The sequence below is a fragment of the Berghia stephanieae genome, chromosome 4 (assembly GCF_034508935.2).
Source record: "Berghia stephanieae isolate SIO BIC M18660-M18661 chromosome 4, UCSD_Bste_1.3, whole genome shotgun sequence".
In the NCBI taxonomy this organism is placed as follows: Eukaryota; Metazoa; Mollusca; class Gastropoda; order Nudibranchia; family Aeolidiidae; genus Berghia; species Berghia stephanieae.
The window spans coordinates 30486218-30509589 of record NC_088363.1 but is presented as its reverse complement, the minus strand read 5'-3'; the positions used below and the strand labels follow the sequence as shown (position 1 = coordinate 30509589).

Sequence of the window (23372 nt, the reverse complement as noted above, 5' to 3'; positions counted from 1 at the left end):
CTTCCGATAAGAAGAGACTAGTGGCATACCACAAGACCACATACCCGCACTATAATAATATGTAATAATAATAATAATAATAATGATAATAATAATAATAATAATAATAAATGACGAATTGTTTTATGTCCCTAATTACGAACTCTTTAATCGTGAAGATTTGAATTGGTTCAACAAAGTCAAACAGAAACTTAACAACATAATGGAGACCAACTCACTGCAAGCAGATCTACGAGAAAAGTTATTTAAATCGTCAGCCAAATGTATTGATATTTCAACATCATATAAAAAATCTAAAAGTTCCAACCAAAGAAAGAAATCTGAATATACAAGGAAATCAGCCCCAAAATCAAAATATGACGATCTGAACAACGAGGAACGTGAAGAGGAACTACAAAAAGTGAAAGCTGGAATCTCTCAAAGAGTTCTTTTCACTCCAGAACAATGCCGTGATATCGAAAAGAAGATAGATAAAGTTGTCAAACTGAGTGAAATGGGAATTTATAAGAAGCACACTGTAGATAGGTTAGTAATTGTCATCTTTGGTTCAAGATTGTTTTGTTTGATGGCTAATGTTATTAGTATTATAGAATCTCGCAGTGGCTAATTTAGAATCATAAAAAAAGGAGAATGAAAAAGATTGGGTTTTAAATGCCGTTTGAAAATTGATAGACTTTCACATTAGAAGAAAGAAGAAATTGAGCTTAATATAGGGCAATATCCACTAAATGTGCTCAAAGCGCTTTACAAGGGTCCCTGGTCAACAGCAACATTTATTAACATGTAGGAAGGGACACGACGCCTGTCATGCGATATTACAATTTTTTTCAGGACCAGGTACTCATTTTACACCCGAGTTTGGTGAGTGAATGTGAGTAAAGAGCCTTTTCCAAGGACTCAACTATGCGCCGAACGAGGCTCGAACTCAGGACCTTCCGATCCGAAAGCAAGTGTCATACGACTTGACCACATAGCCGCACATTATCAACATTTTTTAATGTAGCCTGCCTAGTGAGGCCAGGCTAGGCTCACGGCATTCAGGCTTGCTTCTATAACGACAGTAAGGAAGGACTCCAGTAGTTTCACAGCATGCATAAAGAAGAGGGGATTTTTAAAAGGCTGTGCTTATTCCCAACCGGTGTTGGGGATAGAATTTGCCTATTTCCAACCGATGTTGAGGATATAAAATTTGCCTATTCCCAACCGGTGTTAGGGCTAGTACAATTTATATTCTGTTGGAAAGATAGTTTGAAGTATTTAACCCTAGAAGTGACACAGGGCTCGAGGTTCCCTCTGTGGTGACAGGGTCAATTAAATCAAATGGCTCAAAAATAGAACATTTTATAATGATTGCAATGGAGGATCACGGATGCCCACTAGGTATTTCTGATTCCATTTGTTTTTGAAATTCTTTGAAAAGTGATCCCCAGAAACCACTGAAATGCTGAAAAAATTTGAATTTTCAGTGTCTTTAATAACAATTTATATAATTTTAGTGTAGCCGTTACTTTTCTTTTCTCCTTTTCTTTTTCATTGATAGGCGAAGCAGATTGGGATGAGGGTTGGTTGTGTGTGTGTGTGTGTGTGGGGGATGGGGGTGATTGTGGTGACACGCAGAGTGATGGAGCGCACAGGCCTCATTTAGCTGCGTCGTTTAGTGAGAGGAATGGAATGTGGAATCGACATTTCAACATCATGCCAAACATGAACACACATAGACTAGTGTTCCTATTACAATGACTTCAATTTTCCTGCCATCTTGGTTACAAGACAATCAAATCAAAAGAAATTCAGTGACCTCCTTTAGCTACCCAATGCTTGACATAAATAAAGTAAAACAATGAAATCCGATCACGTGACTATGATGGCTAATCTTGTGGTCTTGGTCTTGTAGGCTAGCCAACGAAATAAAACACTTGTTGGGAAAAGTCCAATTCTACTATTCACAACACTGGTTGGGAATAGACACTGTGGGTTTTTTTTTTTAATTATTGATCTCCCTCCTTCACCATCATCACCTTATTCTTATTCTTCTTATTCTTCTTTTTATTCTTCTTCTACTTCTCAGGAGGCTCAGGGAATTCACTCTCCCACTGCTGTCTTATATTTTATCTTATATCTATTTGCTGAAGTTCCTTTTTTTGTGTGTTTTTTTGGGTGCCAGGATAAGTTAATGTATTTCTTGTTTGATTTCTAGCACATTAGCTGCAGCAGTACTTCTTTAATAAAAGAAACACCTCGACTAATTTTCATAAATTTGGCCACGTATGTAGCATACCTGCCAAAGCTTATGAATTTTTATTAATTTTACGAATTTTAGACAAATTTCATAGCCAATTACGAAAATTGTATGGAAAGTTACGAATTTTAATTCGCAATAATACTTAAATAATGATAAGAAGAACTACTCCGACTACTATAATAATGATAATGATAATGATGATGATAATAATATTAATAATAATGACTACAATGATTATGATGATGATAATAATAATAACAATAAAGCATTACTACAGCTCATAAATAAGCATGACGATGTAATGTTGAAGAGATCGTCAAGGTCAAATTGTGGTTGTTTTTATACGATTTCAGAAATTACTTAATTTCCTTGTCAAATTACTAAAAATTGACATAGAAATTACTAAATTTGAAGTTTTCAATTTGGCAGGTCTGACATAGCCATTTGGCAACCCCTCCATGAACCTAGCCTGGCCTCAATTGGCAGGCTACACTCAGGGTGCAATCCAATCCGATCCATAACTGTTGCAGCTTCTGTACTGAAGATAGACGCAACATTTGTGTGGTATGGGATGGTGTTGGTTTATGACTCTATCACAATATTTATGTCTTCCTGTGACAAATGTTTTCTAATTGACAAGTAACATTTTCATAACCGTCAAAATTTCTCAAGTTGTTTGGAAGAAATTCCATACCCATATTAAACTCAGAAAAAAGGACTGAGTGTGTGTTTTCTACCTGGAGTGGGATAGCTGATAGCAGCGCTACTTTCTTGGGTTTTGTTAGTGGTCTTTGATTGGGATGGCTGTTTGTCCTAGTTAGCATGCCTTTAAAGAGGATCTTCAGTTTATGTTTGCCCCTTCCCTCTTTCAATGTTATCAAGTTGCTCTCGAACTGGGGAAACCCCTCTCAGACACATAATGGCATAAATCCTGGAAACCATTGTACTTTGGACAGGGTTGCACATTGAGATGAAAGTCGACTTGGATGAACTCGAACTCACGTGATAAGTGGTGTATCATTTGAAATTATTTATTCAGGAGGATGACTTAATGATAACACTGTTATCTACTATTTCTACTATTATCTACTCCATCTACTATTTTAATTATTTGTTTTGTTTTTTATATATACAGGGCTCCACTGCGAAACAAATACTTTTTTGGTGAAGGTTACACATATGGATCTCAACTAGAAAAAAAAGGTCCAGGAAATGAAAGACTTTACTGTAAAGGAGATGTAGATGAAATTCCAACTTGGATACACCGTCTTGTAGTAAAGCCATTGTGTGAAGCAAAGATCATTCCTGAGGGATTCATCAATTCAGCTGTCATCAATGACTATAAACCAGGAGGCTGCATTGTGTCTCATATTGACCCTTTTCATATTTTTGAAAGGCCGATTGCATCAGTATCATTTTTCAGTGAAAGTGCCCTCAGCTTTGGGTGTCGATTTTCATTCAAACCAATTCGAGTTTCCAAACCTGTCCTCTCCTTGCCTTTACCTCGTGGCTGTGTCACTTTGCTCAGGTAAATATAATATGCAGCACTAATCAGCTATTTATTTATTGCAGTGTATCAGACTATTCAACGGATAAAATTAAATTCCCAAATTGACAACATTGATAATTTTCAAATTGTGTTTGACAATGAATAATCATTCTGTACATAAAGAAATCTAAACGCTTAACCTACCTTTACATCTAGTCTAATAAAATGATATTATGACATTGAAATTGTGGCTCTCAAACCACTGAATAGATAGCAACCAAATTTTTCGAGACATATCCGTAAGTTGTTTTTTTTTTCTTTTTCAAAACAACATATTATCCACAATTCCAATGGATTATGGTGGGAAGTAGTCCCTCATAACCATGCAGTTTCTATAGTGGACAACTATTGCTTGCTATCCTTTGGATAGGACACTACAGTCAGATTTTTTATTAATGGCGCATGTTTGTCTGGTTTTTCTCCACTGTCCCTCCACTATCCAAAGTTGTAAAAATTTGTGTCAACCTCTGGATCAATTTGTTTAATAATAATTTGTTGAATATAGATTTTGGACTGTGTTGATCCCATTTTTAAAAAGTTTTCTTCTTTAAGACATATAAAAAACTACTTTAAAACCTCTGTCATAAAATTAGAGATTTTACATTGTTAAATATGTAAACAAGTTGCGCACCACAAAGTAAGAGATAAATTCATCGTAATTCCAAAAAATCTTGTGCTGCCACAGTAGTTCCGGCTAGTGATTATGATTATGAGTTCACGTCATACTTGTTTCCCAATAAAAACAATTTGCTTTAACTGTTACAAACTTATAACTAATAGTTTGCATTAAATTTAGAATTTTTTATTTATTGCATTTTATCTACATCATGACGCAATAGGATTCAGTAGGCAACGGTGGCCATCTTGGTTCTAAACAAAGAAAATCATTACTTTTTATTCTTCATGCTGGCTAGAACTTTTCATTCCCTTTTCATATGCCTTTTGATCAGAATGTGTAAAAGTCAAAACATGATCAAATTTATGTGTTTTTTTTTTCCTCTGGAAGCGTTTTTATACTAGCCGGAGAAATATTTCATACGGGCGTCCGCCATTGTTCCGATAGTTTAGAGCCAGTGTTACTAAGGTACCATGCGTCATGAGGAAGGAAGTGACGTTACGACTATTGAATCCTATTACCAATATGAAATCTCTAGTTTTAAATAATTTGAAGTATTGATTATACACTCAATATTGTTAAATTGACAGAGATATATATCACCAGTGTGTCCAGGATCCACGTTACTTTGATATGGATATCATCCAAAGTTGTATGGAGCTGGATAAATGTAAACATACATCTGACAAAGGAATGGATGTCTGATAATTTGGATATAAACACAGGGCTGAGAATCTTCCGCCTAAATGGTTGTTTATCTCCGCCCATCCCCATCACAATTCCTCCTTTTTCATTTTTTTTTTTGGATAAATAAACAGTGATTTTGAGAATCTCTCAGAAATTTTCCGCTGAATTTGCTATATCAAACATTTTCCTCAAAACCACAAAATCACCATTTTGTCTTTTGTCATAGTATTTTGACGCCTGTGCTCAGTTTCCTGAAATTTGGTGACGGTCCCGTTTTTATAACGTCGGGCCAGACAGAATGGCACCAGATGTCACAATTGACACAGAAGACCAGTGGTGTTCTTTGATTAGCTAGTTGATAGTTGAAGGGAAGGGACAAATGGGTCTGGATTTTTTTTCTCTATTGTAGGTAGGCTACCTATTGCCTTTTTAATCTCTCTCTCTCTCTCTCTCTCTCTCTCTCTCTCTCTCTCTCTCTCTCTCTGTCTGTCTCTTTCTCTCTCTCTCTCTCTCTCTCTCTCTCTCTCTTCTCTCTCTCTTCTCTCTCTCTCTCTCTCTCTTCTCTTCTCTCTCTCTCTCTTCTCTCTCTCTCTCTCTCTCTCTCTCTCTCTCTCTCTCTCTCTCTCTCTCTCTCTCTCTCTCTCTCTCTCTCTCTCTATATATATATATATATATTTCTTTCGCAACCATCCATTAAATCATCTGGTTATACAGAGATAATATATTAGAATAAAGCAATGGTGATTGGCTTAGTTTACTCTTCTTTCTTTTTACCTATGGCTTTAAATTTGTGATATTTTTGGGTTGTATTTATAAGCTGAATAACCACTAGATTTTGGTAACAAAGATATTGTAGCCTGATTTATAAAGTAAAAATCAAAACAAAACAACACTTTCTGGCCTTTTATTTGAATAACATTGTATGTAGGCCTTAAAGATGTGGAAAGGACAATTCATTAAATGTTTACAAAAAGTAAATGTATGTCTAATGATAAGAATGGATTTATACTAGTAATAGTAATATATTACATAATACTAATACAAAACTATGTTCCATGTTATTTTTACACTTTGCTTGTGTTCGATCGATAGACCGAGACATTTTCCTCCTTTTAGATAAATTGCTATTATCATCACTGAATAAAAAACACTCACCAAAACTACTACATCAACATCTCTACCATCACTACTATTACAACCACCACCACATCATCATCCCTACCACCACCACTACTACTACAAATAACACCACATCATCCCTACCACCACCACTACTACTACAACCACCACCACACAATCATCTCTAAGACCACTACTACTACAACCACCACCACATTATCAACCCTACTACCACTACTACAACCACCACCACATCATCATCCCTACCAGCAATACTACTACAACCACCATTACATCATCATCTCTAAGACCACTACTACAATCACTACCACATCATCATCCCTACCACCACCACTACATCATCCCTACCAGCACTCCTACTATAACCACCACCACCACACCATCATCCCTACCACCACCACTACTACAACTACCACAACATCATCATTCCTACCACAGCTACCACTACAACCACCACCACATTATCAACTCTACTACCACTATTACAACCACCACCACATCATCATCTCTACCACCACTACTACTACTACAACCACCACAGCATCATCCCTACCACCACTACTACTACAACTACCACCACATCATCATTCCTACCACAGCTACTACAACTACCACCACACTATCATACATACGACCACTACTACTACAATCACTACCACATCATTCCTACCACCGCTACTACTACTATTACTACTACTTTTATTATTATTATTATTATTATTATTATTATTATTATTATTATTATTATTATTATTATTATTATTATTATTATTATTATTATCCTTACCACCGCTACTACTACAACCTTCACCACACAATCATCCGTACGACCACTACTACTACTACAATCACTACCACATCATCCCTACCACCACTACTACTACAACCACCACCACATCAGCATCCCTACTACAACCACCAAATGTTGTAATTACACTTTCAACTTTTGAAATTCCACTGAGTCGTTTCTGAAATTGTTGCGAGACAAATTGTGGGTCGCATCTCAGTAAATTTTAGTGAAATTCAAATTTATAGGTTAAGGTCGCATGGGTAGGTCATGATCTTTACGATGGAAACATTCCTCCTTTTTTGTGACCACTCATTATCACCCTTGTAAAAAGGCCCATGGCATATGGGTTCTGGACAGAGGATCATTGTTATTGTTGAAGGTGGTGAAGATACTGGATATTTAGAAGGATGCCATGCCATTTTTTCTTCTTTTTATCATCTCGAAGGTAGAGACTCTCATTCTGGGGTCAATACAGAGGTGTTTAAAGACTCGCTAAAGAACCGTTTGCTGCCTTCCCTCGAAGTACCCAGCTGTATTGTATTGAACAAAGCTACCATTCAGTGGCCCATGATTACTTCAATGCTCCAACTTCAGCAACTATAAAAGCTGACATGATTTCACGGCTTCAATCGGGCAGCACTAAATACTCTGACCATTTATCAAAGGGCTAACTATACTCCTTAGTGAAAAGAAACAAAATAGAAACAGTTTTCAAAGCAGGTTGCAATATCACTGTAAGCTCAATCCAATCGAGCTCATTTTGGTCCAAGTAAAGGGAAAGATTGAGAGTAGGAACACCAAATTTACTCTCACCGATGAGGCAATAAATGATATAACAAGGGAAGACTGGGAAAAGGCATGCTCCAACCTCCGTAAACTGGAGGAATATTTTATTTAATTGGATAGATTGATGCCACGAAATCTTTCCATAGTCGTTCCATTTCTCCTTTTCATCATCCTCGTCATCAGAATATGGTGATTGATGTCTCCAGTATTTCCTTTTTGTTGTTGTTATTATTGAACACATGTACATATTTGTGGAAACACTGTATCATAAATTGATTAAATTCTACTTTTGACCAGTCTACATTAAATTTATCTCATCCTCTTTGGCATAACGACAAGTTATTTCACAAAATTTTGCAATCAAAATAATGTTGAAAGCATGTAATGTTCATATTCATTTGTATTTATCAGTAATGTGTATTGATTGTTATAAAAAGCTGATGTCTGATAGCTAAGGATTGCCCTTCATCATTTCATATTCAGATTCTTAAGTTTCAATTAATCGAATATTCCATTTGAAGGAATTCTTTCAAAATGGATATGGTGAAAATTCATAATTTTAATACTGTAAATCATCTATGAGTTCCGATCCTTACCAGTTATCAATTTTAGTATGCTGTAATAAGTGAAACCCTATCCTATTGTTTTAAAATTCATGCAAAAATACTTTTTAATTAAGATAAAATGATTCAGAGGTTCATACAAACTTTTTCAGCTGTGCTTTGTGAGACAGCTGAGGAAAAAAAAAGAAAAACATGCGCCACGCCAAAAATCTGACTATAGTTTATCGCATTATGGTAATAATGATAATCATGCAATTTATTGAGCACTAATGTCTTCCTAAAATGTTCAATGGTACTTTGTAAAAAAGATTCACACATTCAAGTACAGCGATAGCAATATTTTCATATTTCTTCTGATATCAAGACAATTTTCCGTTTGATCGTTTTTCAAGATTAAGATTTACCAAACATTTCCAGTCAAGAAAGTTAACACCTCTTGGCACGTCTTAGCGGTTTTAGATTATAATCTTTAGATTATTAGTATTGTCTCCTCTCTTCCATAAATAAAGACAAAATAATTCCCTTCATGTAGCCAGAAGGATGCTGCCAGGCTTATTTATGGAAAGAGGAGAAATCAATCTTCAGCGGGTTTGCTTAGGAAACTCCAATGGCTTCCAATAGAGAAACATATAGACTACAAGATTTGTACTTTTGTTTTTAAATCACTGTATTTTGATTGTCCTGGATACTTTAATGCAATGCTTAGATTTTGTCAATGATGATAATCTTCAGCGGATCCACGGAATTCTGGGATTTTGGAATTTTCTCAGAAAATTTCCGCTGACTTTTGCTTGCCAATCTTTTCCTCTGATAAAAGCACATTATTATTAGTTATAGGTGCGTTTAGAAAGAAACTTATTAAAACTTCCTTCTAATTAGAAAAAAAAGAATTACTTAAACTACTCCCTTTCTCTCTCTCTCTCTCTCTCTCTCTCTCTCTCTCTCTCTCTCTCTCTCTCTCTCTCTCTCTCTCTCTCTCTCTCTCTCTCTCTCTCTCTCTCTCTCACACTTTCTCTCTCTTCTATTAAGAATGGATGCATACTGGTAGTAGTAATATGATATACGAAACTATGATATTTTATGTTATGATTTTGTTTGAGTTTGACTGATGGACCGATACATTGACATTATCATCACTGATTTTATGTCCCAGCCAGAAACCTGACATCAAAATCAAAATCTGATAATCCCATTCTCGTGAAGCCAAAAATGACTTGCAAAATTGGTCCGCATGCATTTGAACATTCGGCACCCGGTATCTGGAACTCCCTTTCAAGATCTATCAGAGGCAGCTATGATGTAGAATTCTTAAAAAACATCTTAAAATGTTTCTTTTTATATATAACATTGTATAATTCATTATATTGCCTTGTTTTATGCTGTATGTTTGAGTGGCTGTATGATTGATTGACTTGTGACACATTGCTGTTAAGACATGGGATAAGACGCTATAAAGTTATTATTATTATTATTATTGTGTATCACATTGATTTGTTATGAATCCATTGAACAGTTTGAGTTAAATGTTCATTTATTCCTGGGTGGGGATCCTGACCTCCCATAGTGGGCAGGGAGGTACATGCTATGTCTTCTATCCCCCATACCCGTTTTCCAATTGTTTCCTGTCTTTGTCGTGGAATGAGATTACTTGGTTTTGTCCTGATCCTTGCCGGAGCTCCTTGGCTGGGAGGGAAACAGTCGAATGTATAGTTATAGTTTTGGGAGATGATATTTTTTTTTCCTTGTAAATCATCTCTCTGTTATGCATTGTATTATGTTTAGTTTACAAATTATATTATATGATTGGTAAACATTTGAGTGTATTCCTCTTAGTTGGGACCTGTGCTTGTGTCTGGATGAGACTTTTAGGTGATCTCAAACTAAGTACATTGGTGGTATGCTCTTGGAATCTACATCTGATCCCTATTTGTTCCCAGTTCCCCTATGTCTTACTTTTTCTTGGGTGCTTTAATTGTAATTCTATAACTTTTTACTATCCCATTTTCTTCCTTTTTACTGGCGCTGATATAACCTAAATGTGTTGCAAGCGCCGTAAAACCCTTAAAAACAAACAAAACATACATTTATTCATCTTACTTTTGACCAACTTTGTCTATCATTTAGTCTAAATGCCCATTTTTTTCTGCTTCCCAACCACTGGTATTTAGGCGATGGCCACTGTATTTTAACAATACTATAGATGAGAGCTCCATGTATATTTTTTCTTGTTTTTTGTTTTTATAATTTTCAGTGGTTTTGCGGCAGATGAAATCACCCACTGTGTCAGACCAGAAGATGTTATATCAAGAAGAGCAGTGATAATTTTGCGCAGGTTAGTATTATGCTATTTATCATGGGGGCATACATTACAAGGGCCACCGCTTTAAGTGCTTGATTGTCTTTAAGGTGGATATCTTCAGAGCTTAAATGTTGTCAATGGCAGACTTATTTTTGGAGGGGAGGGATAATGCGGAAGTAATAATAATAATAATAATAGTAATGACAATTAAAATAATAATAATAATAATAATGATAATAATAAAAGTAATGACAATTCAAATAATAATAAAAATGATAACACTGTCTGAATTCTGGTGTTTTGATGTTTTCTCTTTTTCCTCTTTAAGTTAGAGGCACTACTATCTCGATGTACCAGAAAAAGGCTGAAATAAAACATGAAAGTTCTTGATTAATTGACTAATATTCTGAATTTAAACAAGTATATAATTGCTTGGGTGCTCGAATTTCTTACGGAGAGAAAGTTTGCAGATGACACCGCTCTTCAAGGCCTTATAACAAATGGCAACCTAGAGTTTAACATAAACAAAACAAAGAAGCTAGTGATTAACTTTAGGAGAGTGAAGGAACCGATAGAACAGGTAAAATTAAAGGACCAATTCGTCCAGCGAGTTCCTCACTACTAACACCTTGGTGTAACGATTGATGACAGGCTCAAGTGGGACAAGCACTTGAAAATAATTAAACATAAGATGTGCAGACGTACTTATTTTATATCAAAACTTTCTCAGTTTAGAATAGATAAAACCCTATGCACATTATTTTATAAAGCAGTAATCGAAAGTGTCTTGTCATTTTGTATAAATGCTTGGGGAGGCAATTGCTTAGCTGTGAAAAGGAATGAAATAAATTCAAGTTAATTAAAAATCCATTAAATGCTATACAAATGATGTTGACAATGTAGATCTTTTATATGAGAAATGTTGTATTAGTAAAATAACTAAAATATTAAATGACCAGCATCATCCACTAAGACCATCAGCTATTATGTCAGGAAGGAGTGGTCGCCCTTTCTCTATTTCAACAAAAACAGAGAGAGACACTGAAGGTCTTTTCTGCCGTCAAGTATTTGGCTTTATAACAACAAGCAATAATCATTTTGTGTAATTATTTTCACTATTTTACTTCCAAATAATGTAAATATTAATTGATTAATTTTCAATTTGGACTGCCTATTTAGAGTGGCAATTTTAACTATTTTACAGTGTTGAAATTATTTTTATATAAAGCGCGGTTCTGGCTGTGAAACCACTCCTTATTTATATATCTTACTGTGTAAATTATAACACTTCTGTACAAAAAATTTCCTTGTTGGGATGCAATAAAGTTTTATTATTATTATTATTATTATTATTATTATTATTATTATTATTAATAATAATAATAATAATAATGATAATACAGGGTCTCCATTTATAAGCAGAGTTCACTAGAATCAGGCAAATCAAGACAGCTTTCGGGAGTTGTCTTCAATTGAGAGAGGGAAGTGTGTGTGTGTGTGTGTGGGGGGGGGGGGGGGGGGGGGGGGGGGGGGGGGGGGGGGGGGTTGGCTGGAAACAGGTGAGAAAATATAAGTTGATAATAATACTCATAATAATAGTTTTTATTTCATCTTTTCGGAAATTCTTTGTACAGATGTGTGGTACATATTAAAATTCCAATAGATATTTGCAACTATATCACAAAGCATTAATAAGAAGAGAATAAATAGTAAGATAAATGTGTGTGTATATATATATATATATATATATATATATATAATATACTAGTAAAAAGCCCGCAATTTCGCGGGGAAAGAACTATTTTCATTCGATATTACCAGAATCATTTTCTTGATTAGCTTGATTACGATTAGATGCACATTTTAATCGATGTGCTTGTCGTCGCTGCCATGCTTTATTCGGCATGATTTTAGTTTATCAGTCAGTAGATATCAATATCAATAAGTCGCAAGTCTTTACCACGCTTTACTTGGGAATGCTTCGCACTACCTTCAATACTTCACAAATTAAAATAGCAGCCGAGAATCAAATCAATGGTCAAATTAGGAAATTTTAAACTTTCACAAATCTATCAAGGTTTGTTCTAGAGTTTTTAAAACGCTTTTATATGATGACAAATTGAATAAATAAACGCCTGACAAAAGATCAACGGTGAAAATACAAATTGAATGAATACTGGGGATGTAGGAGCTTTCGGAATGTCTCCCCTTTACTTAACTTATGTGAGGTCAAATGAAAATCTGAAGCGGACGCGAAAAATATCAAGTCCCAGAATCTGTCTACTTTTGGTCTGTTCGGGCTAGAAGCTAGACAGAACCAATTGACAGTTTGCCGAAACGTTTAACTAAATATTTCCCAGGGCAATAATTATCACATCGATGGCATAAAAAACGACAGTAATATCAGCAGTAATATTAGTTTATGTTGTTAATCGGTGAAACTTGTTTAAAATTTCTGTAAATCCGAATACCGTCATGTGATCAAGTGAATTATATCACTATGAATGCTTCGATTTGCTGAAAAATGCCAATCTCACAGTTCCTAGCAAACACACCCCCCCCCCCCCCCCCCCCCCTTGCCCAGGAATTTCTCTACTTGATGGACACCCCCCCCCCCTTTCTTTTTTCTTCCACGCAACCACATTCCAAAACACACACACACACACATGTATACACCACACACACTGGGTGGGGATCCTGACCTCCCATAGCGGGCAGGGAGGTACATACTGTGTCTTCTATCGCTTTATATCTGTTATCCAACATGCTTTCTGTCTTTGTCTTGGAATGAGATTACTTGGTTTTTTCCTGACCCTCGTCGGAGTCCTGGCGGGGAGGGAAACAGTCAAATGCATAGTTATTGTTTTGGGAGATGATATTTTTTTCCGTGTAAATCATCTCTCTTATGTATTATTATATTTGTTATTTTTAATGTTTAATGTAAGCATTTGAGTGTATTCCTCTTTGTTGGATTTTGTTCTTGTGTCCGGATGAGACTTATAAGTGGTCTCAAACTAAGTACTTTGATAGTGTGCTCTTGGAATCTACATCTGATCCCTATTTGTTCCCAATTCCCCTATATCTTACTTTTTCTTGGGTGCTTTATTTGTAATTCTAGAACTTTTTACTATCCCATTTTCTTCCTTTTTACTGGCGCTGATATAACCTAAATGTGTTGCAAGCGCCGTAAAACCCTTAAAAACAAAAACAAAACACCACACACACACACACATAAACATACACGCAATGAGAACACACTACTACATAACTACACTGATCACCGCTAAATCAACACAACGGAAGTAAGGACTTGACTGGACAGATGGAGTTGAGGGTGTGGCCATGAGAGAGTTAGTGTCTTCGGTAAATTTTTTATGACTTAACGAACTTTCAAGCTGACTTTAAATTATAAAAGGAATTCAAGTAATCTATTTATCTATCTGTAAAAAATACATTTCTATTTTTCAAATCTTTCAGTAGAGTTGTGCGCCATATCAATTTTTTAATTGACTCAAATAAGCACAATGTTCTCCACAAGGCTATATTTTTTTAAGAAAGGATATAGATAGACAATGTTTAGCTTATGAAGAGTCTGTGCCTTAACTCTCTCCTTACCACCTATAGGAAAATTGTCACATTCGTTACGATGCATCCAACAATTTTCTTATTCTGATTTCATTTTGTGATAGTTGTAGATATAAAAACTCGACACTATGTTGCAGAGCTAATTTTTCTGAACAAAATATTAGAATATACCCGTTCTCATCTGTTTGAAAAAATCTATTTTTGTGTTGGGCGAGTGTGAAGTTTAGGGTAAAATTCTAAAAATAGATGGTAAGGAGAGAGTTAAAGCTATATTTCTATACAGACTTATGATATATGTTTTTTAAATATTATTTCTTTATTAGAGTAAGAGATGACGCTCCACGCTTGCCGCCTGTGATACAGACTGATTCACCATCAAGAAAGAGAACTAAGGAAAAAGGAAATCATGCAGACAAAGTTGAAGTGAACCGATGTAATTATTTTTCCTCAAGTAGTGAAGATGAAGCTGGCAAGAGAGAGGATGGATATGATTCTGGAGATGCCATGAGACCTGTAAAGGTTAATTCAAAAGTAAAAGTAATTTGTTTGTCCGATGGCCTTCCCAGTCACAATAGCTTGCAGAGAAAAGATATTTGATTGCTACAATTTTTGCCAATAACGCATTGATGATTATTACTTTCGTTCTTTTTTTGTACACAATAATGGTTGTCAAGTTGTCTTTTGATCCAGAATTTATATGAGAATTTTTTTTTTATTTTACAAAGTTTGATTACACTTCTCTTCTGTTTGCTTCTATCCAGTAAGAGAGATAGAGATAGAGTGAGTGAAGATGAAACAAGAATTTGCATAAAAGTTATAGATCTTATTACTTTGAATGATAATGTAAAACTTTGAAGTTGGGTTTGAGTTTACTCTAGATTGAGAAAACAATAATTTCTCCAATTACAGTATTTATCTCATTATAACCACATATATATATATAAACCAAGAGAGCAGTAACAGTGATGTAGTCCTTCACACCCATAAGGCCCATGGAACCAGAGTTTATCTCGGTTTCTATAGTGTGAAATGGACAACAGCAATTGCTTGCTACCTTTGGATAGAACGCTAGTTTATCGCAAAGTGCTTTCCACCAGATCTAACAGACCCAGGTACCCAATCACTGCTAGTTACACTGGGGGGTGGGTGTCAGAAAAAATATTATCTCAACTGGGATCGAACTCAGTCCCTTTGTGTGTGAAGCAAGCGCTCGACCAACGGAGCTGTCAGGTACCCCCAGTAGCAGAAATGCAGCCTGACTTTGGTAATTCGATGTTTCATTGCTGTTTAACAGGCTATCGGTGAAAATGTTTAGGTATATGTGTGGTCATTTACAAATAGATAATGGGAGGAATGGTTGAAAATTATCTAGGCATAAAAGTTAAAAGATAAATACACAAATTACTCTGGTTTGACTCTGTGTTACCCTTCCTTATGCTGGTAATCACTGAGTCCGGCTGGGTCTAACTGAAATTTGGTGAAGAGTAATACGCAAAAGACCAATTTATCGCATAGAGGGTATTAACAGATGCTACAAAACATTTTATGCCACAAAAAAGGGATGTATGCTATGGCTTCATGTGAGCAGTTAGAAATACTTGTAAGGCCTTTACTTTTTGCTCCCCTTCACCTGTAGTTCCATCTCATGCTACTTTCTATTCCTGTCCTGGAGTGGGACGTCTTAATTGTACCCAGATCTTTGCTGAGGCCATTCATGAGTATGTTTATGTGTATTTGAGTGTTTGTGTTTCTTTTATGGGGGATAATATTCATTTTCCTTGTAAGACATATCTATGTGAATGTGTACTGGAAACCATCCGTTTCAGTGAGTCTTGATCAACTTGTGGTGGCATTATGCTAGACACATGTGTATATTGCTAATGGATTCTACATAAGACAGTGCACCTCAGATAAAGCAACTTTGGTTCCAATGAGAAGTCAAGAAGGGGTTAAGGTCAATCTTACGACTGTTGAATGAAGAGCCATAGTACATCATTATGGTGCTTGGAGGGCCAATGTGACAAGGAGGGTAATCCATTCATATTTACCAACTTTGAGTGCTTACAAGATAATATGTCTTGTATATTAAAGTCAAAAGTGACACCTTGGATTCAACCAAACGCTGGTTCTAATGAATGTTGACCTGTAGTTCTGTTGACTTTGTTGTAAATGAGGTGCGCTGTATATATGGCCTATAATAGGCACCCTTTATCCCATTACTTTATAAATCAAACCTGTTATACACTTAATACAGGGCAATGTCCAGTAAACTGTGCTCAAAATGCTTTGCTAGCAGTTACCAGCCAAAGGCAACATTCAATGTGTAGGACATACACACTACACACACTATTATAATTTTTTTAAGAACTCAACTTTGCACTGACCTCATTAGACTTGGAACATGGGACTTAAAAGTACAAGTCACACGTTGATTGGCATATCATTAGATCACAAGCTGCACAAATGCACTGTAAAGCCTTACTATACCCCCCCCCCCCCCCCCATTATTCCGTCTTCCCTACATATCTATTAATAAATAGCATGGATTTTTTATTTATGTTTTATTCTACCCGATTTGCCCTGACCCCAAACATGATTGTTTATACATTTTCCATGCAAGTTTGAATGGGCATCAGCATTGTAAGGGGGGAGTAATGATGAACATGGGATAAAATAGCTTCATAGCATATCGTAATTTAGCTAAAAACCCATGTTCCTCTCAATTACAATAAAAGTGGATTGCATTGATGAAAATTTTCCGCGGATCCGCAAAAAATTGTCCGCTGATTTGAAACAAGATGACATTATCTATATCTCCTGTTGCATATTGTGGGATAAAACTATCAGAATCAGGGTTTCTGGTTGTCTAGATGCACTGAGTTCTATTGCAATAGAAATCATGGGTGGTAGGTAGATCACAGCATGTCATGTGGGGATAGTCAAATTTGTCACATGATTTTTTTTTCTCTTTTGAATCCTCTTGGTTAGTTTGTATTTGTTTATTTATATTATGTATGCATTGATTTTTGTAAACAAGTCTCTTTCATTTCTTGCAAAGATCCAAGGGAGACAGTGATTTTTGTCTCAGACTTGGTCCAGAGGTACATTTCATCTATTTCTGCTCTCTAAGTCTATCGACTTGCCTTTCCTATTTCTTACAACACTAGCCAAACATAATTGCTGATTTTGTTTCTTTTGATTATCAGTTGTTGAATAAAATGTTATATGAACTGACATGGCAATTCATGTTATTATGTTTGCTTTACTCATGCTTGTTCTGCTTATTGGTACTGAAAGGTAAAGGATGTTGTCAGAGCCCAAAGGAATTTATTGGAAATGAAATATTACTCAACGTGTGTTTTTATTTTCATTTGTTCATTCATTTATCTTGTACAACACATGATTTTCTTGGAAATCATCTTTTTGTATGATATTTCAATGATTTGGAAACCATCCAGTTGTGAACTGTTTTTTTTTTTTTTTTTTTTTTTTGAGTGCTGGCGTCTATGTGGAACTTTTGGTGATCTCATAGAAGACACACAGCTAGAAAATGCTGCTGGGTTCTAATTCCAAGTAGTCCCATTTAAAGTACAACACTCGACTTCTAATCTGTAAGTGTAAGCCTCTGTTTCGGTTCTCACTATGAACTGCACAAGATTGAGCCCTTGGAGAATGCTTTTTACTTGCTTTTTACTCACTTTTTTTTCACCATTCTCTGGTGTAAAATGTGTACTTGGCCGAGAACAGTGCTGTTTCTGTTGGTAAAATTTTTTTCGTAAACTCGTAGAATGAAGTTGACGTCACTCAGGTCTTTGTTATTGCTTTTTTGCCATCCCCGTTCATGAGTAATTCTCACTTAACTGTATTATCCAGGCTATAAAAGTTCATGGTTACACAGATTTGTGTGCTGGTCCGTTATACTTCCGGATGGCAATGTTGTGATTTTCTGATCCAAGCGCATACTATCTATAACCTGACACTGACCAAAAAAGGACGTCAAAAGACAAGTCTTTTGGGCACAAAAGAAAACAAATCGTGAGTTGTATTCAAAAGTCAGCCATTGGAATCACTTGTTTCCTTGAGCACTACTAACGACAACTCACTAGACGGTGCAAAAACCTAATAAATGACGTCAAACTAGAAGTCCTAAATGGTTCCTGTGTCGGGCTATAGATAGTATGCGCTTGGCTAAGAAGCTCACAACATTGCCATCCGGAAGTGGATCGGACCAATACACAAAACTTTATGTAACCATGAACGTTTTAGTCTGGATAATACAGTTAAGTGAGAATTACTCATAAACGTGGATGGCAAAAAACAATAACAAAGACCCGAGTGACGTCAACTTCATTCTATCTATAAGTTAACGATGGCTGAGATCAGACCCACAACTAAAAAGACGTCATTTGGGTTCAATACGATTTAACCTAAAAATTCTGTTTTCAGCATAGAAAACAGCGCGACACAATAATGATATTATAATCAAATGGAAGGAACGAAATTGACGTCATTCAGCTATTTGTCATTGTTTTAAGACATCCATTTTGATAAATAAAAAATAAAATAAAATTCCCTTTATTCATCCCATATGGGAAATTTTTACTAGGGTCTATTCCAAGGGAAGACTGGAATAATCCAGGCGTCAGCCGCAATGCAGCGCTGCAAATTGAGCTAGGGCGAGGTGATGATTAGTTATCCATAAATTCTATGAATGAGACTATAAACATTTAAGGTTACACCAAGGGATTTACCCAATGGAAACTGTACGGTGCTCTTATTGGCTAGCCAACCAGCGGCCTCTATGAGAAAATCATCCGCCATTAAGACTTGGGCTGGGAATTGCGTTACTATAGTAAACAAGCGCTGATCGGCCGTTCATGAAATCTAAGAAACTAACTTCCTGCTCGCTTGCTTAACTCAAAATTATTCAAAACGATGTCTCTAAAATATATAAATGTGACTTCTTAAGGTTTTCTTCACGGTCGAAACCACACAACATTATATTAATGATTACGTCCAAAAGGGAATATTGACAGGTCGACCGAGAGTTGAACTTGAACTCGTCAGACGACAAACATCAATGCGAAGTGTAGAGAGAGAGAGAGAGTCGAGCGCTTGTTTGTCTTGTCCTGTTCTATATAGAGAAAAGGGTAAATTAAATAGTATAGCCCCGAGTGTGAGTGGTTGCGTGTCAGGAGAGAGAGAGAGAGAGATGACTTGAACCATAGTAAGGAACCGTTCGAAGGTTGTTGTTTTAAAGATAATTTCTATCACTATGCGTGGTTCGTCTGACATTGTTTTGAGTGGTGGAATAATGATAATAATAATACAGTGCAAATCGCTTAATCAGAACAAAGTGATACGAAGCTGCTAGAAGCTGTGGACTGTAAAAAGTAATAAACAAAAATGAATATAACAGCTTCAAAAAAAAGAACAAAATACCAAACAAGGAACGTTTCAGGCTCAAAACCTTTCTTCAGCCAACAACAACAACAAAAAAACAATGAAAATACATTACTAAATTCAGATTGACGACAGATACATTTCTCTGTATAAAATAACTCTTTCTAATAATACAATACATTTCGATCAAATCCAAAACACGCCAACGGTCAACAAATAAAATAGCAATCGATTGATGAATTGTTAATAATAATGAATCTACTGTCTAAATCTATCATCAGATAATGAGCATCTAATTCTACTGAAAATTAACACAAACTTCCGGGGCACATGAACATTGGAAGTGCGTTGGATATTTGCACCAAAGGTCAAAAAGATCAAAATGGTCTACAGAACATTCGTGAAATAAAACGTTTGAGTAGTCCACCCTTTTTTTCCTTCAATCCAACAAGGCCGTGGAACAAGTTTATAATTAAAACTTTGTCAGCCACTCTAGAATTTTGTTGTAGCAAAGAACTGCTGCGTCCAAACCCCAAACGAAATCAAGATGGTTATAAGCATTGATGTTGTACGAGCCTTTAATATTTGGCAGTGTGGAATTTAAAATGGCCACATCTTTTGGGTCTGCCATCCAGTCTCTGGATCCACTGAACAAAAGTGATGGAACTGCTACTTTAGTGACGTCATATAATGGCGGAGTAGCATTACCATAATGCTTCATGTTTTCCTCGGGAGAGCCAAAGTCATACAAGGCGAATCGTTTCTGTCAATACATCTGAGAATAGTGAACCAAGTCTTTAACGGACGCACCGGCAGGAGTATGGTCTAAGTAAACTTCTACTCTGGATATGTTTAGATTTGAAATGTCAGGGCCAGTAAGGAGAAATATAATGTCGTTACATATCCATTCTGTTAGGTTTGTTATACAGTAGGTGTCGACTAATGCCTCAACTAAGTCATTATGTGGTAAATAATCTCGACGTCCAAGAATATCATAGATCATCGGATCAGTAAAAACGCTCAAATATTTCATTGGTGATTTCATGTTTTGAATGCTCATTATGGGAGCTAGTCCAACAAACAGTCGAATTTTCTTTTGATATTCCGGTTTTTGTGAAAGCATGATGAAGGCCACGATGGTACCCTGGGAGTGACCCACGTAGTAGAGGGAGGGCTGGCCAGTCTTCTTGAGAATAAAATCTATGAAAGCAGGCGTATCATATATTCCCATTTCATGAAAACTCCAATCCCAAAAACGTTCATCATCGGGTTTAAGAGTGACGTGTTTCTGAGAATAAATATTTCCTCGGCTGTTTCCCATCCACACGTCATAACCATTATCTGCCAGAATAAACCCTAGACTATCATTTGCAAAATTCATCACCCAATCACAAGCTGAAGAAATGAATCCATGCTGCAAAAATATAGCAGGTCTCGGTTCTTTGCTTGTACGATTTTTCTTTCCATAAGGAATGCGGTGCAAATCAAGTAGGAATCCATCTTGAGTCTTTACGGCGTGTCTCTCAACCGGGTAGCCCTGGCTTAGAATGAGCTGCGTCATGTTTTTATGTGCATCCGGATCACGCTTGTATTGAAATCCACGAGATTCAAGGTTAAACTTCAACGATTTTCTGATTTCTTCAATACGATTATGTTGAATCTGTTCCCTTGATCGTGCGACGATTACATATTTATTCTCATTGTTTTCTAAAGTTGATTTTGACTTCAGCAAGGTCTTCACTTTATCAATAAAGATATCCTGTTTTGCCCAAGCTCTATCATATTTTTGTGTCCATACCTCATTTGAGGTAGAGTAGGCTTTGCTGAGATAAGAAAAGGTCAAGATAAAGCATAATCCTAACATACGCTTGCAACCCATTGCAATCGTTTTGGCAAAGTCGTTATGTTTTATTTATTATTTCGAAATATAATAATTGGAATATCCCGTCAAAACAAATCACTGCATTTATGATCCCGAGAATTGGAATCATTTAATTAAGATACGCATTTGCTGTGATTGGATAAATGAAAATTTACTTTGGTGGTCAGTCTGAAGTTAATATAATATGTTTATCTTCATTTGAAGATATAGAAAAGAGGTCGAAGGTTATCAGTAAATGGTTTGATAAAGACAGGTTTAGGCCTCCAGTGAAGGCCACAAGTCCACGAATAGAATGTAGTATAATATAATGAGAGTTCAAAGATCCTATTGATAACATCAAATATCTACTAGATGTAGGTGTTATTGCAGTTGTGAGTCAATTGTAATTGTACCCGTTTTTGAAAGTAGGGGTACTCGTGTAAACTGATTTTTATTTAGAAATTTAGTGAAAATGTTCATTGGATCTACCCCCCCCCCCTCTCTCTCTCTCTCTCTCTCTCTCTCTCTCTCTCTCTCTCTCTCTCTCTCTCTCTCTCTCTCTCTCTCTTCCGGAGTTCTAGTCACCCTGCATTAGAACTAAATGTTCTCGTTTTTTTTTCAATCTGAACTTTGATTTGAGTTTAGGACAACTGGACGGTAATTGATACTGTAATAATGTCTCAGCTCAGCCCTGCTATTAACACGGATTGAACATTTCTAGAGCGCAATCTATCTTTGGAAGACGCGCCCGTGCGTATAATTTGAAGAATGCATCAAGCAAGACATACTTTACTTATCCTCGTGGAGCGTGAGCAGCACATACGATCGATCTACGTGGATCTATCGCGATCAGACGCCATCTTTGTTACTTGATCCCACATCCAACCCTGTTGTTTCATTTCCTTTTCGATTCTGTTCCTTCGGGCCTCTATCGGTCACCTCATTCCTGTCTTGACTCTTTGGGATCGATCTAAAGGATGTCCTTGGTATAGCCTCAGCATCATTCTATGCACATCATCAAATCCTCATCGTCTGCTTTCAAATATACTGCACATTTTTAGGCTTCATTGACGTATCCCTAACAGGTGCACTTGATGAGGTTTTTTGTTTGTTTGTTTTGTTTTTGTTAATTTATGTTTGGGGGGAGGGGAGGGGGAGGGTTGGTTGCCCCCCATGGTCGAGCCTCGCTCGGCGCATAGTTGAGTCCTTGGAAACGGCTCTTTACTCACATTCTCTCACCGTACTCGGGTGTAAAATGAGTACCTGGCCTTAACAGTGTTGTCTCAATCCTGAAAATTGTAATATCGCATGATAAGTGTTCATGTTGGCCACGGACTCCTTGTAAAGCGCATTGAGTACGTTTAGTGAATATTGCGCTATATAAAAGCTAATGGGTTTTTTTTTATTGTAGCATATCATACATAACAGCTATGTTTAGGAAGGCTAAGGTTGTCGGTGTGTATGTGTGTGATCTTGTATCTGTGTGTGTGCGTGTGTGTATGAATGTATGAACCCGATGTTTATCTAAATTTAGTCCAGTTTTGTGATTATTTCAAGTGCGTGGACAATTTTGTCTATCAGTTATCAGTATGTCTTCATCTACAAGAATTATGTATAGCTTTGATGCATAGGACTACAGTCTCACTCGCTCGTTCCTGCATAGGCCTTTATCAGCCAGTATGTATTAAACTACAGAACTATAAAAAGGGCAGACATGGAACGAGATAAACAGGTTTTAGTCAAAAAATTTTAGCAACTATACTGTGCTTGCGACATTTTTTAGGTCTTTTCAGCGTCTAAAAAGAGGAAGAGGGCACATCGCACAAGCCCCCCCCCCCCCCACCCCCTCGA

General features: G+C 36.3%; 1 protein-coding gene and 1 pseudogene across 1 annotated transcript; one reads left to right on the top strand and one right to left on the bottom strand.

The window, feature by feature from the left end:
- The first annotated feature begins 173 nt into the window (after positions 1-173).
- On the top strand, positions 174-17491 carry LOC144970398 (RNA demethylase ALKBH5-like). Its single transcript, XM_078909983.1, has 4 exons — positions 174-525; positions 3378-3770; positions 10625-10705; positions 14581-17491. Exons 1-4 carry the CDS (start codon positions 203-205, stop codon positions 14852-14854), a joined length of 1071 nt encoding a protein of 356 aa, XP_078766109.1. The 5' UTR covers positions 174-202; the 3' UTR covers positions 14855-17491.
- Positions 17492-20426: 2935 nt separating this feature from the next.
- Positions 20427-21539, bottom strand: LOC144971746 (lysosomal acid lipase/cholesteryl ester hydrolase pseudogene; annotated as a pseudogene).
- Between the last annotated feature and the right edge of the window lie 1833 nt (positions 21540-23372).